The 15997-nt window shown below is 39.8% G+C and overlaps 1 protein-coding gene across 4 annotated transcripts in view; it reads right to left on the reverse strand.

Annotated features, from left to right (window-relative positions):
- The window catches only part of JAKMIP2 (janus kinase and microtubule interacting protein 2), a 178685-nt gene that overhangs the window by 38399 nt on the left and 124289 nt on the right, over positions 1 to 15997 (reverse strand). For 3 of the 4 annotated variants that reach the window (XM_045493068.1, XM_045493059.1, XM_045493050.1), the window contains exons 6-12: positions 12527 to 12673; positions 11504 to 11644; positions 8971 to 9027; positions 7688 to 7807; positions 5913 to 6041; positions 2499 to 2582; positions 1756 to 1818 (exon numbers count right to left, since the gene is read on the reverse strand). In XM_045493068.1, coding sequence (XP_045349024.1) covers positions 1756 to 1818; positions 2499 to 2582; positions 5913 to 6041; positions 7688 to 7807; positions 8971 to 9027; positions 11504 to 11644; positions 12527 to 12673 — 741 coding nt within the window. The remainder of the gene's footprint in view (positions 1 to 1755; positions 1819 to 2498; positions 2583 to 5912; positions 6042 to 7687; positions 7808 to 8970; positions 9028 to 11503; positions 11645 to 12526; positions 12674 to 15997) is intronic. The other variant, XM_045493077.1, reaches the window with a different exon arrangement.

The following is a 15997-nucleotide window of genomic DNA, read 5'->3' on the forward strand; positions in this document are numbered from 1 at the left end:
TCTATAACCTGATGAAGCATAGAATTAAGTTAGTTGTGTAAAATACGCCTCACCCTGTAAGACAGGCCCATATCTACAAGGGCTCAGAAAATTTTCGTGATCTGTAATAGGTTCGGGGCTGCCTTTGATATTTAAGCTGTGTGGGTGGACCCTTAGGCACAGTAACTATTTAAAATCTTGAACTTAGAAACAAAAACCCAGGGGCTTTTTATCATAGGATGAATCTTACTTCCCCAAGTATACACACTTGAAGTAGGATGTTTAGCTTTATTATCATTTTTGGTTTTCTTTTACTCTTAGAAGCTTGAGCCCCTCAAATTCTCCTTGTAGCCCAAGAAATTAAGACCAAATGGAATCAGACAGAAGACATAATGAGAATTATTTTTTAGGTGATAAAGAAGTGTAGTAACACTTACTACTGGGCATCTCTGAGACTACTAGAAGTTGACTTAGATCACAAAAAGAGATTCTACTACCTAGAATCTTGAATTTGGATCAGAGATGGGATATTTGAGGAGATGTTTGATTCTGGTGGATAGCACTAGCAATTAGGTCAGTGGATCCTGGGTTGCAATTCAGAGACCAGGGCCGATGTGTGATGAAGCTTCTTTACAGGGACCCCTCACCTCTCTGAGAGTACCAGTTCTTGATCCTGGAATACCCACCCGCCTTTTATCCATCTGCTCTGTTTCTCCTCATTCAGAAAGTGAGGTAGGGTAAGGACTGCTAGATCAGAGGGGAGGGAGGACAAGCATCTTCTTTCCCTTTGCATTCTTCCAAGAGTGTTGTGGTTAATTTTCAACTTGCCACGGCTAGTGAATATTGGCAGAAAAAATCCTAAAGTAATTTCTACATAACCTTTGGATGAACCAACAGAATTATTTCCCTTATTCAAATGGGCTTTCAAATTCTGTTTTTTTTTTCAAGAATAATTTAAAGTTACTTAGTAATCTTTTCACTGGACTTATGGAAGGTGAATACTGATGGAAAGAACCACCTTTGAAGTTAAAATGATCTCTGTTGTATTTCACTGCCCCAATCAAAAGCCTGTGTTCAGATAATTGAATTAATTGTATGTACTAGGCCTAAACCATGCTTTTGCATCTTGATTTGTTGAACAACTTCCTGGACATGCTGTTTTGTACCTTGGATGCATCTTTTAAAAAGTTCTTTATTTAAAAAAAGTATATATATATATATATATATATATGCGCATATATATATGCATATATATATGTATATAAATAGCCAAGATTAGCAAAATGATTAAGAGTGAGAACACAGTCTATGCTAGGGTGCAGCATGTTCTTGGAGTTATATTCTGTCACTGCCTTGCACAAAATAACAAGTCCTAATCACAGTGTGTTTTTTGTAGATGGACAACCACATAGGATGTGTGCACGTGTGGGTGTGTGCATATATATACATATAGATGTACAGTACCTACACAGTATATATATATATATATATATATATATATATATATATATATATATAGTTAACAAATCAATAGGCTTCAGGGATCACATCCTCTCAAGTCGGCACAACGCCAGCGCAGAGCCATGCACACGTGCCACTAAGTGATGGCGATGGTGGTGACAGGGATGCAGTTGAGCACGCAGCGGAGGAGAGTGCAGCGCCGGGAAAGCCTCCCCTCCCCCGAGCCCCTGTGCCACTCCTGAGAGGACCCCCTGCTGCTCCTGGATCTCTCATCATTTTCTCCTCTGCCCCACTAGGGTGTTGCGCCCAACATACCTTTTCTAAAAGCTCCTGGTTTCTCTTAATGAAAAGTTGTTTATCTTCTACCCAGTGTGAATCCTGTTTGACAAAGAATACCGTGTAGTCAGCATTTCAGAGTGGCACGAAAGAGCCTGTGTCAAACCACTTTGCCAGAGCTGTCTTCTCTCACCCAGTTTGTTGGCCTGCTGATGGCTGGTAAATGACACCCACCCCCGTCAGCTCCTCATTCAAGAACATTGGGGCCAAAGTTGCCAGGAAAATTGAACCCCCTCTTCATTGTCACTCACTATCTCTAACTTATTCAGTCTGAATAATCCAGGACCAGCCTTCCGGGGACTCAGAAGTGACCACACAGGCAAAAAGTGAAAAGGGTCAGAATGCACACAGGCTAGATACATATGGATGGAAAACATTAAAATGCAAAACCATAAATGTAGCAGAGAGGCAAAGAATGCAGCTTGAGGGGCGGGTCTTTGTCTTAGCAGCTTGTGACCACTCTAGGCTATTTGTACAGCGCTCCGCTTCCTCTGGCATTCCCTCTCTTGCCCAGCCTCATTCGTTGTTGTAGCTGGGCTCACACTCTGGCCAGAAAAACACCAGGGACAGAAACACAGAGTTGAACATTCTGACACAGTGTGAGAAAGGTCACTGTGGAGAGCCAAGCTGTGTCCTGGGTGCGGCCCATGCAAAGGGTGGTCTAGAGGAAGGTCAGATTAGATTGTCTGCATCTGCAGGAGTGCTAGCCATCAAATGCCTACCTGCCCTTTTTGAGCCAGAGTCGCTTCCAGATCTTCAATTTTGGCTTTATACCTTAGCACCTCTGCTTGAAGCTGTTCCTGAGCCTAGTGAAATCAAAATTCCAGAACTCAGTAAGTAAAATGGTTCAGTACTTTTCCTCCCCTCATGTTCCTTGATTAGCACTCAATAAGAAAGAAAAACGACTTTTTTCTATGACCAAAGATCCTTTTAAAACTATTTTTTTATGTTTTTTTTGTTTTTTTTTTTTTTTTTTTTTGAGAGAGAGAGAGAGAGAGAGAAAGCACGAGAGGGACAGAGACAAAGAATCCGAAGATAGGCTCCAGGTTCTGAGCTGGCAGCACAGAGCCTGATGAGGGGCTTGAACCCACGAAATGCAAGATCATGACCCAAGCTGAAGTTAGACACTTAACCGACTGAGCCACCCAGGTGCCCCTCCTTTTAAAACTATTTTTATGGTCGGGACTCCTGGGCGGCTCAGTTGGTTAAACATCTGACTCTTGATTTCAGCTCAGATCATGATCTCGCAGTTCATGAGATGGAAACGTCACCTGGGGCTCTGTGCTGACAGCGCAGAGCCTGCTTGGGAGTCTTTCTCCGTCTCCCTCTGCCACTCCCCCACTCACCTTCTCTCCCTCTCTCTCCACATAAATAAATGAACTTAAAAAAACCCTATTTTTATGGTCTAAATTTTTGCTTCAAACTTTCAATGTTCTCTTTATTATCAGGTTAAAATTCAAACGTGTTAGCTGAGATTTGAGAACTCCCATTATATTTGCAGTCTTTTCCCCCTACTTACCAACAAAGCTCATCCCTGATTTACTGGTGATCTCCTTATATCTTAAATATGCCTTATAACCCTCCACCTCTCTGTTTATTTGAACAAATTCCCCTTCTGGGGAGCCTTCTCTCATGTTGCCTCTCCCAAAACTTACCATTCTTTCAGAACCAACTTTGTGCTTTAAATCTAAATCCAGATGTATGCATGCATGTATGTATTGTGTGTGTGTGTGTGTGTGTGTGTGTGTGTGTGTGTGTGTGTCAGCAGTTTTGGATACTGATCAGCACAGAGCCCGATGCAGGGCTCGAACCCATGAATGGCAAGATCATGACCTGAGCTGTAGTTGGATGTTTAACTGACTGAGCCACCCAGGCACCCCTGGACACTGACCTTCTATGGAGCAATCGGACTTCATTTGTTTTCAGATTCCCTTGTATTCTCCCTACACAGGACCTTATTCTCCGTGAAAAATTAGTGGGTTTTTTGTTTGCTTTTTGCCCATACACATATTTTATCTTATCTGCATAGGTTCCTTATTACAATGTAGAATAAAGTCAGCAATGGCAGGTATCCTTTCCTTTTTTCTTTCTTCCATTCTTCCTCCTTCCTTCCTTAAAAGTAATCTTTATGCCCAACATTGGGCCCGAACTCGCAACCTTAAGATCAAGAGCTGCATTCCCTATAGACTGAGCCAGCCAGGAATCCCTCCTTTTCTTATTCTTCATGATGAGGAAGATGTATCTTTGGACAATGAAGATTATATTTACCTTTATCAGGTTAAAAAAAATTCTAAGCTTAATTTTGCCAAGAATCATTTTAACCTCAAATGAGTGTTGAGTACAATCAATTTTCTTTCGTATATCAAAATGATTACATCTTTTGTTTCACTGATGCTCATTCATCTATATTATTTATTTTTGCATTTCTACTTTGAACTTACTCTATTGCTTTATTTCTAACATATTGATTTGTTTTACACTATTTTGCTGAGAATGATTAAGTTGTTTTGTTTTTGGCCAGAGATAATGCTAAACCTTTATTTGGAGAAGAGGGTGAGATGAGAGAAAGTTTCTACATCATTACCTCTTCAAAAACAAGATGTATGGTCTTATTTTAAATGACCAATCCTATGTTGGTGAGAGTGCTTAGAACATACTGAAAATGAAAACCACAACTGATAGTAGAGCATAAACACAAAGGAACACACATACCTCCCTTTCTAATGATTGCCTGCCTGTCTATTCCAAATCACAGGTTTCTTTTTTAAAACATTTATTCGGTTACGTATAAACATGTGCATGTACATATATTTCCATTTAAAAATACATAATTATATGGGGCGCCTGGGTGGCGCAGTCGGTTAAGCGTCCGACTTCAGCCAGGTCACGATCTCGCGGTCCGGGAGTTCGAGCCCCGCGTCGGGCTCTGGGCTGATGGCTCAGAGCCTGGAGCCTGTTTCCGATTCTGTGTCTCCCTCTCTCTCTGCCCCTCCCCCGTTCATGCTCTGTCTCTCTCTGTCCCAAAAATAAATAAACGTTGAAAAAAAAAATTAAAAAAAAAATAAAATAAAAATACATAATTATAATATCTATCCTGTCTCACTAAGCAACTAACAGTAGTTCTTACAACATTCCTCAGCATACTACAGACCCTCTAAATTGAAAGTGAGACAAAATCACTGGGTGGTCATATTCCTTCTTGCCCCACGTAAATTAATCTATGAGGCAGTTATGGCATGGTGGTTATGACTGAACTCAGAAACACGAGGTTCATATCCTAGCTATCATCTAACTAAGCTACATATCCTGGTTTCAACCTAGCTAATCTACATTTAACTCCTACTAAGCTATTATCTCCTCTCCTATGAAAAGCACATAGTTAATAATAGCCTATAACTCATAGGGTTGTTTTAGGATTACGTGAGATAATGTATGTAAAGTGCTTAGAACAATGCCTGGAACACAGCAAGCACTCAATAAATTGTAAGCATTAGTACTGTATGCATATATGTATGTGTGTGGGGGGGTGGGTGTCTTAAAATAACGGTTTTAAAAAAACCGTGAGGCAGTTGTAGTGTAATGAAAAGAACGTGTGACCCAGTTAGATTTTACCTGGAATCCAAGTTTTCTATTTATTAGCTGTGTGATCTTGGGCAAGTCAATTAACCTCTCGGAGCCTTAAACTCCTCTTTTATAAAATACCTGCCTTAGGGTGCTGTTATAAAAATCAAATGAGATACTGGCACTGAAAATTCTTTGTGAGCTTTCAGTTTCATGCTGTGCACTTATTAACTAAGAAAAGAAAATGACTAACCACTGAAGTATTTTTTTTCCCAAGAAAGAAGCTAAATAAAGCGGATTATCAAAATTCAATATTGTCTAGCTTTGAAAATATAAGTTTTCAAATAGCAAGCATAAGAACTACTATCTTTACAGGAACAAAAGCATCGATCTAAGTTGGTTCTAATGTCTCTAGATCCAAGGTTTGTTGACATAAAAGATGAAACAGTTCAAAAGCCACAGTGGAGAGAAGGATCCAGGGAAAGCTATCCTATTGATATTTTTACGTCCATAGTACTTTCATGTTGTGACTGCTGCAAGCCAATTCAGAGCATGCTCCCTGGATGGATACTGACCTTGGCTTCTCTTTCAGCATCGATGATGCCTCCAGTCTGCTCCTGTAGGAGGGCATATGCTCTCTGAAGGGCCTGGTATTCTTTTGTTAATTGTCGAAAGCGTAGCTCCGATTCTTCAGCCGCTAAACTCTTAAGGTGACAAAAAAAAAAAAAAAAAGCCAAAAAATAATTATGTTACGTTCCGGTCCTGTGTTCAATATGAAATATTAACATTTTCCCACTTTATAAGGAGAAGTAAATGTTTGATACTGGATTTGGTGTGATTTTATTCTTAATTTTAAAATGCATACATAGACATGAATTATGTACTTTCAAGATGGACATTGCAGAAATACTCAATATTTGTTAATAAGAGGCATTTGCTTATTTATACATTTCTGATGATTGCTCATTTGGGCTTGCATTGCAGTCAATTTTGGACCCAAATGAGAACTTATATCTAGTCTGGATACAAATGTGAGTCAATAATACTTAGAGTTTTAGTCTCAATTCTTTTCAATACATTCAAATCCAACAACTTCTTTCAGAGATAAATTATAAAAACATAGTTTTATAGTTTTACGTTGAAAAGAACAATCCAAATAGTTTAAAGCTAAGTTCTCTCTTCCCGTATTGTGGATCTTTGACAAGAAATACAATTGCTGAGAAGTCTGTTTTGCTTGCTGTTTGCTATGAGCATTGTGAGACCTTTCCTGGATGTAACCCGCCGTGTAGTAGAATGGGTTGTAAATCTCCCTAAATGAATGTAGTCTGATATGTAATGAAATGAGTAACTATAGTAATTGTACACAAACTAACTGGCGTCCTTCGCTTCTGTAATCTTGCTTGCTTAACACATTCCTCCCCTTCCCCCTTTTTCTCCTCCCATCACAAGTAACGGACAAAGCCTTCTCGCCGAAGGACAGACAAAGGACGCCCAATCAGAAAACCACAAATGTCCTTACTTTAGAATTTACCAATCAGGACCCTCACTCACCTATGCTGTTTGTCCCTGTCTATAAAAACCCTATACCAACTCTGATCGAGGCCTCTTAGCGTCACCAGCAACGAGTGCGCAGAGGTCCAGGTTCGAACCTGCAATAAACGCCCCTTGCCGCTTGGCTTTGACTCACGACTCTGGTGGTCTTTTGTGGGAGGTTTAGGAACTTCGGGCATTACAACGTCTCAAACTTCAGAACATAATACAATCACCAGGGAGTTTTGGGAAAAATGCAGAGTTGAGGGTTCTACCCACAGGATCCTAAGTCAGGAGTTATGCAATAGAATCCAGGAATTTTCAATGTGATCAAATCCCCCTAGATGATTTTGATAAAGGTAGTCTACAGGGCACATTCTGCTAAACCCTGTCTTTAACTGTATCGAGAAGCTTGTTCTTCTAAGCTTGTTTCTTGGTTCACACCTTCCCTAGATGAAGAATTTTGGAAACTTTCTTTTTTTAAGTAGGGGCTTGAACTTATGACCCTGAGATCAAAAGTTGCATGCTCTACTGACTGAGCCATCCAGGCAGTCCAGAAAAGGGACTTTTATTTTGGGAAAAAAAAAAAAAAAAAAAAAAAAAAGTCTTCAAGTTACAGAAGTTTACACAAGTTGTTAAAAAGGCTACATGACACAGGTGAAGCTATTTTCCAAGAGGTAAAAAAGTCAAAAGGGTTCACTATTATGTGATCATGTTGTGCAGCTCATACAGGATATTAGAAGTGCAAGGCTTCTTTCCCACCTTAAAGGAAAGATTTGGTGACAATATCACAAAAGACTAGAGAAGCGGAAAAGCTTACTTCATCCAAGTCGTCATCAGGAGTAGCTGGTGTTCGGTCTGTTCTAAATGATGCCATAGATGACGTCTCTGAATCCATGGAGTCCTCGTCGTAGCCAATAAATGGGTCCAAAACAGGCCTCTAGGGGAGGGAAAGTACATATTTACTGACACGACTAGAAGTGGAGAAAGTCAACATATTATGAAGGCACCATCGGCTGGCGTATGTGCAAATGGACACAGAAGAGAGGGGTCCTTTAGTGCTTCTCAGATGAAAGAAAAGCTCTGGGCATGAACACTATAATTCCAATAAAAGTTTGTCCCACATTATTTCACACTTCTGAAGTTTTGGGGGGAATATTCATTAACATTTGGCTCCATTCATTGAATAGTCTTTTCAGTATTTAAAATATAATCAAGAAACCTAAAGTCCAGGCATCTATGTGAGATTCTCAAATCTTAAGTCTTATCATCCAATCCCATATCCAAATCAAATGATGTACTTGATAAAAACAAAATCAAGTAGACAAATTAAATAAAAAAACTCTGTGGATTGTAAGAGGCTATATAAATATTGATGGATTGGGAGTACCATTATTTTTTAATGATAATTTTTCTAAGTTTATTTGAGAGAGAAGAGAGAGAGTGCAAGCATGAGCAGAGGAGGGGCACAGAGAAAGAGTGAGAGAGAGAATCTCAAGCAGGCTCCACACTCAGCACAGAGCCCAATGCGAGGCTCAATCTCACAACCACGAGATCATGATCTGAGCCAAAATCAAGAGTTGGACACTTAACCGAATGAGCTACCCGGGCACCCCTGAGAGTACCATTATTAATAATCATTATCAATAATATTATCCAAGTGAATAATGGAATAAAAATCAAACCCTTATCAGTAATATTGTCCAACTGAATAAAAATATACTAATCAATTATAGGGTGTGTATGAGAAACTAATAATATTTTTCGCTGGGAGGCATTAAATCATATGTATCTCTTGCATGTTCTTGGAGTTTGACTCTCCAGCTTGTCAGATACTGTTTTCTACATCAAACCCAGTGCTTTCTTTCACTCAGATAGTCTCATGTTAAAGCAAACTTTAAAGGTTAAAATCCATAACACAATCATTTGGGGACTTCTAAGAACTGTCAGGAGAAGAGATTTTCTTCTAGCAAATAAAGCCCATGGTTTGCTTCAGTGTAGGAACATCTGATTTATCACATCTTTGCAGGAAGATTCCTTGGCAAGCCTCACTTCCCTGGCAGTGTTTGTGGCAAAAGCCTGATAACCTAGTTTTCCCATTACCTTAATTGGCTTGGAACTTCTTCTATGTTTTCTCCTACGGATGAGCTTTTCTCGGTCCTGGAAAACAGATGAAGCTTTTCAGGTGTTGAGTTGGTACATATTTTCCTATAGATGGTTTTTTTTTTAAATTTTTTAATGTTTATTTATTTCAGAAAGAGAGACAGAGTGTGTGAGTGGGGGAGGGGCAGAGAGAGAGGGAGACACAGAATCCAAAGCAGGCTCCAGGCTCTGAGCTGTCAGCACAGAGCCCGACGTGGGGCTCAAACTCACAGACTGCGAGATCATGAGCCGAGCCAAAGTTGGATGCTTCACTGACTGAGCCACACAGGTGCCCTAGGTTGTGTTTTTTTTTTTTTTTTAATGACAGAGTTTGTTTTTGCCTGAGTCATTACATATTTCTATTTAAAGTAAAATTGTGTTTTGTAATTTTGGCAACTTTTAGGTTTGATACTTACATATTTTTTTAAAGTTTTTATTTATTTAAGTAATCTCTACATTCAAGGTGGGGCTCAAACCCAGGACCCTCAGCTCAAGGGTCACAAGCTCCTCTGGTGGAGCCAGCCAGGTGTCCCATATATACTTATATATTTTTATACTAAAAATACTCTACAACGTTTCTTGATCATCTATGTGGATCTGAGAGCCTCCCAATCAGGAAGGGCACAGTTTTCTTCATAGAATCCTTTGTTATACCTAAAGATTAAGTAGCTCTGAAAAGAGTCACTCCTATTTTCCCAAAGCACAATTTTTCAGTTTCTTTCAGTAATTTTTCAAATTACTTTATATTTAGGTACTGAAAAAAATACTACTGTACAAAAACTTTATTCTTTGCATTTAATCAGTTGAAGGCACAGAAAACTGCCCTTTGACTATTCTTAGACCCTTGTTCTCACCTGCAGCCTCTGAAGATGGAAACAGGAGTATCTACTGAATTGGAATCATCTGGTGTGTGAAGGGACAGTGGTTCTTGTTGGAATGTTCTGGGAAACTCAAAGAATATCTAGAAATAATGATTGATTTCCTGATTCATTCTTGTTATGGGTAGAGATATCCTGGGAATTGGGCGTTCATCTACGAAGTACTCTATGTATTTACTGTACAAATTCAAAGGTAGATTAAATAAGTGACAGTTTCCCTGAAAGTCTGGATGACATGCCTCCACATGTCAAAATCCTGTAAGAAACTTAGCTTTAACCTTAGATACTCAAAGCTGAGCAAATTCTTGGCTGAGTGAATCTGCGATTTAAGAGTTATTAAGGATATGGATGTGAAGTAAGAGGCACAGTGCTTCACATGTTTTATAGTCTGGTTAAAGTCAGTGATGTTAACTTTTTGGATTTCCTGCCTTGTAAAAAGTATTTTGATCATACAACCTCAACATATCTGAAACTTGGGAAGTTTACACTTAGATTATCCTCCTAATACACTATATGTCTTATAACACAGACTGAACTTAGACCATTTACAAAGGGTAAACCACAAATAGTTACAAACAGAAGTTATAATCTTCTCTTCCTTCAATGGCAGGAAATTATCTTGTTCACCCTTCTCTGGAGACACCTAACCACCACCACCCCACTGCTGGTTCCTCAATTCTCCAGGCCTCAGCTGGGTCCTAACGTGAGAGCGACCAGAGATATCAATCACAGAATAAAGACCAAGAGGCAAAGAGGAAACCCAAAGGCATCTGAAGGTCTTAGTCCACTACTGATGGTAAACAGGCCTTGACCGGATGCAAATGGGAATAGTAATTGTTCTACACACTTCAGTAGGTACTAAATTCACAGTCAGAACATGGGGAATAAAACTTCCACTGTGTCATGTAATTACGAGGTCACTATTCATTCAACAAATATTTATTTATTTAAAGTTTATCAATTCATTTCGTGAGAGAGAGAGAGAGAGAGCGCGCATGCATGCACACCTGAGTGGGGCAGGGGCAGAGGGAGTGGGAGAGAGAGAGAGAGACAGACAGACACAATCCCAAGCAGGCTCAGCAGTGTGAGGGACTCGAACTCATGAGCTATGAGATCATGACCCGAGCCGAAGTCGGATGCTTAACCAACTGAGCCACCTGGGCAGCCCTCAACAAATAGTTAGTAAACTGCACATAAGTACTGGACACTGAATTAAATGTTGGGAAATAAAGGGCATGTGGTCCTGCTATTGTTGGCAAAATATTTCATCTCTTACCCTCAGAATCTTGATACAGGAAGGCAATTAGAAGGCATACCCACACTACCTCTCTACTTGCATAAGGATGCATTTGAAAGTCCTTATAAGGTACTTTGCAGCTGCTATTTATGTTGTCAAATTAGTTAACTAAGGATTATAATTGAAAATATATAAAACAGCTTAATAATATAAAGTAATTTTGGAATACAGTCTCTTCAAACTATTTATATATTGAATATATAAACTTGGGCCTTTGGGGCTAATCTGAAGAAATTATCAAGTGCTTCCAGCATATGTTGATTTCTTGGCTACTTGTCCTTGGGAACAACTTAGAGTTTATAGACTGATCAAGACCCACCCTTGTGAGCTCATCAATGATGTTCTGCTGCTCAATGACTTGAAGTTTTAAAAACTCTGTCTCTTGTTCTTCATTAGCTTGATCGAGGTCATTCAGTGATTTTAATTTCTTCAAGGGTGGATGGGATGTTATTTTTTCTCTCTGGAGTGGAAAAGAAGAAAGTATAGGTTAAAGACATAAAAAAAAACCCCAAACTTTAGTAGTTAACATAAAATATCTGCAGAAACTTTATGAGGCTCCAGCTAAATGTGAAAATTGCTCAGGTTCATCTGCACACCAACCAAAACCCTCAAGTACATTTTATTTGCTACAAGTCAAAATCACTGGGAATGTCTGAAGATCCCTATAGCTACCTTGTAAGTCTGTTAAGGAGTGGATGTGCTCATCACCTGTCCATACAGAATAGAAACAATGGCGGAGCGCCTGGGTGGCTCAGTCGGTTAAGTATCCGACTTCGGCTCAGGTCATGATCTAGAGGTTCGTGAGTTCGAGCCCCATGTCGGGCTCTGTGCTGACGGCTCAGAGCCTGGAGCCTGCTTTGGATTTTGCGTCTCCCTCTCTCTCTGCCCCTCCCCTGCTCACGGTCTGTCTCTCTGTGTCTCTCAAGAGTAAATAAACGTTAAAAAGTTTTTAAAAAAAAAATAATACAAATGATGGCAACTATTTCTCAACTATTACGCAAGGTCTTAGAAGACGAGAGGTACCCATTGTACAGTTCTATAAAGAGCACATTAGTGAAATTCTTGCAAGTTTCTGTGGCTGAGGGCTATGTTAAAAGTTTGCTTCTGTATTTGGGAGATTCTGGAAAGTGCAGATTCCAACCATTCTGCAAACTTAGAAGCCCCTTAAAATTCAGCCCCACGTTGCTTTCTTCCTTAAAGGTTCCTTGCTTACATAGGGAAAACCCAAACTTTCATGACCGGCATCGTATTTGAAAAACAAACTGAGAAAGAACAAATAAGACAGGTTGCTGGAGTAACGTAAGGACAGAAGCTGAAGCTTTTCAGAGTCTCTGATACACACCATTTCTGAATTTTCCTTTGTCACAGCTTTTAGCTTCTCTTCCATGCGCTGCAAAGACACCATCAGTTCATCGTTTCTCTTGGCGAGGCACTTGTTCCTTTCCAGAAGAGGTTTACATTGCTTTTCGGTTTCTCGCACACGTTTTAACTGGGAAGACATAAGTTACAATTTGTCTCTTGTGCAAGAGTGGATATGGGAGCAGAAGGAGTCAAAGCCCATCTGGGGCCACCTTTTCTCTGCTTCACCATGTATCTTGGGATTGACCACTTCCATCATTCATTTAACAGCCTGACTGCTTTGTTCTCAGTTTCCTCTAATGGTTTTTCTATTTTTTTTAATGTAATTTCTTTTTGAGAGAGAGAGAGAGAGACAGACAGACAGAGAGACAGGGCATGAGCAGGGAAGGGGCAGAGAGAGAAAAAGCCACAGAATCCGAAGCAGGCTCCAGGCTCTGAGCCGTCCGCACAGAGCCCAAAGCAGGGCTCTAACTCACGAACCGTGAGATCATGACCTGAGCTGAAGTTGGACGCTTAACTGACTGCGCCACCCAGGTGCCCCTGATGGTTTTTCATCACAGTCTTCTGAACTCTGTATCAATGTGTTACCTTAAAAGCTGCCAAAGTTCTGCTTTTGGAAATGCTCAGGAAGAGCAACTTCATACCTTGCACGTCCTTGATTCCTGTAGTCCAGTTACCATGCTGTGCTCAGCCCCAATCTCACGCTGCTCACACATCTCCCTGGGCCTGTAATGACCCCTCACTGGCTCAGAAAGATAAAGCAGCTCATATGAATCACACATCACTAAGTAGTACAACTGGGACCCAAACCCAAGCCTAGTTATTGCCAAAGTCTATTCTTCCCATGGGAGATCTTGCTAAGACTCCTGAACCATGCTGAAGCTCTTTATTTTTATTTACATGTTTGAAGTTTATTTATCTTTTTGTAATCTCGACACCCAACAGGGGGCTTGAACTCATGACCCCGAGATCCAGGTGCTCCAAAGATGCTTATTTTTAAGAAAATGTTACTAAGGTGGGGGGGGGGGACTTACTCTCAAAGTTCTGTTGATATTTATGTTTAAGAACATTTAATTCTCACCAAGTCTAGGCTAAGTATGATTGTATTCATACCCCCCAGTAATTAAGAGTGACCATATTCTGGTTCACCTGTTAGTCTAAGGCAGGATTTCTCAACCTCTGCACTGTAGACATTGTGGGCTAGATAGGTTTTGCCATGAAGAGATGTCCTGTACATTGTACCATGTTTAGCAGCATCCTTGGCTTCTGCTCACTAGATTCCAGTAACATCCTCCCAGTTGTGACAATCAAAAATGTCTCCAGGTACTGACAAAATTGCCTATAGCTGAGAACCACTGGTCTAACTTTATGGATGCTGTCTTGGGGTAATTGTTAATAGTCCCCATCCCTTTTACTCTCCAAACTCTCCCACTTGGATGGCATATTTTATGTTCATTCTATACCTAATGGATTTCCATATTAAAGTTCCTATGGTTAGTTCATTCACTTTATACTAATGATTCTGAATGATATGTATTGGGGGAGGGGTACTGAAGCAAGAAAAGTGGTGGGGTGTGTCAGAACCATCTGACAAGACTGCTCCTGTTTCTGAGACTCCAACGTTTTGGGAAGTGCTGGGATAGGAGACTTAGCGACCTATAAATATTTGAAAAAGCTGCTCGTGTGATTCTGAAACAGTATTCCCCAACTGTCATTTGAAAACTCATTTTATATTGAAGGCCAAAATTTTTCATAACGCTATTTAATCCTGAGTTTTGAGCTTCAAGTATCTGAAGCAAACATATTAAATATTGAGCACATACAAGGACAAATAAATTATTCCACTAGGTTTGCTATTTTAAACTGTCTCTTTGCCGAAGGTCAATGACAAGCATTTTAAATAGCTGTTTTTAAGCAGGCTCCACACCCGGTGTGGAGCCCAATTCGGGGCCTTATCTCACAACCCTGAGGTCAAGACCTGAGCTGAGATCAAGAGTCAGATGCTTAACCAATTGAGCCACCCAGGTGCCCCCCAGGGTTTTAAATAGTTAAATTTACTTAGTAGATGCTATTTATGGAAGATGTAGATAAACAGAAATAAAAGGAGATATCAGTAATTCTACCAGATCATACATCAGTAACCATAGATCCAAAGTACCCCCAAAAATGTTCCTTTTAAAAGAGGTAGCTTAGGGATGCCTGGGTGGCTCAGTCAGTTGAGTGTCCGACTTCATTTCAGGTCATGAACTCACGGTTCGTGAGTTTGAGCCCTGCATCAGGCTCTGTGCTGACAGCTCAGAGCCTGCTTCAGATCCTCTGTCCTGCTCTCTCTCTCTCTCTCTCTCTGCCCCTCCCTCAAAAATAAACAAAAAAATCCCTTAAAAAAAGACATAGAGGGGCGCCTGGGTGGCGCAGTCGGTTAAGTGTCCGACTTCAGCCAGGTCACGATCTCGCGGTCCGTGAGTTCGAGCCCCGCGTCGGGCTCTGGGCTGATGGCTCAGAGCCTGGAGCCTGTTTCCGATTCTGTGTCTCCCTCTCTCTCTGCCCCTCCCCCGTTCATGCTCTGTCTCTCTCTGTCCCAAAAATAAATAAACGTTGAAAAAAAAAAAAAAAGAGAGGGTTTAAATGCTATAAAGTTTGAAAGTCAATATAGTTATTCATGAAACCACTAACAGAAAAAATTCTGATGTAGTTCAACTAACATCAGATCAAGACTTTAAGAAGTATTACGGAAGATAAAAAAAAAATCATGATGCAAGTATTTAACAAATCTTAATTTACATATACCTAGTACCCTGACTTCAAATACATATATAGCAGAATCGACAGAACTAAGAATAGAAATGGACAAATCTGTTGGGAGAACAAGCACACAAAAACGTTGTAAAGATATAGGAGATTAATGAACTTGATTCAAAATGCATGCAATGATCACAGGGTATACCTTCTTTTCATGGGAACATGGAATATTTCTACAGGTGAGAAGAGGCTAGCATCATAAAGTGAATCTCAACGAATTTTAAAGAATGAAATGATACAAAGAATACCTGACTAATGTAACATTGTGTGTCAACTATACTTCAACTTAAAAAAGAAAAAGAAATAATACAAAGTATGTTCTATGATTGTAGCGGACTTAAGGTAGAAATCAGTAAGAGAAAGGTAACTCAAAAATCTCCAGATGTTTGAAGTTAATAAGCCTTGAGGGCTAAGTAACCCATGGATCAAAGGAGAAATCTTACGTTAGAAAAGATTTTGAACTAAATAGTAATACATTATGACATTAAAAAAAAAAAAAAAACAAATGGGATGAAGCTAGTCATGCTTAGAGATATTTATAACCTAAAATGCATATATTTGAAAAAAGGAAAGGCTGGAAATAACTTCTTTGTACCAAGAGCCACCATCAAGAATCTAAAATGTAAGGCACAGAGCAAGATATTTTAAATACAAG

This window comes from Leopardus geoffroyi, chromosome A1, assembly GCF_018350155.1.
Source record: "Leopardus geoffroyi isolate Oge1 chromosome A1, O.geoffroyi_Oge1_pat1.0, whole genome shotgun sequence".
Lineage (NCBI taxonomy): Eukaryota > Metazoa > Chordata > Mammalia > Carnivora > Felidae > Leopardus > Leopardus geoffroyi.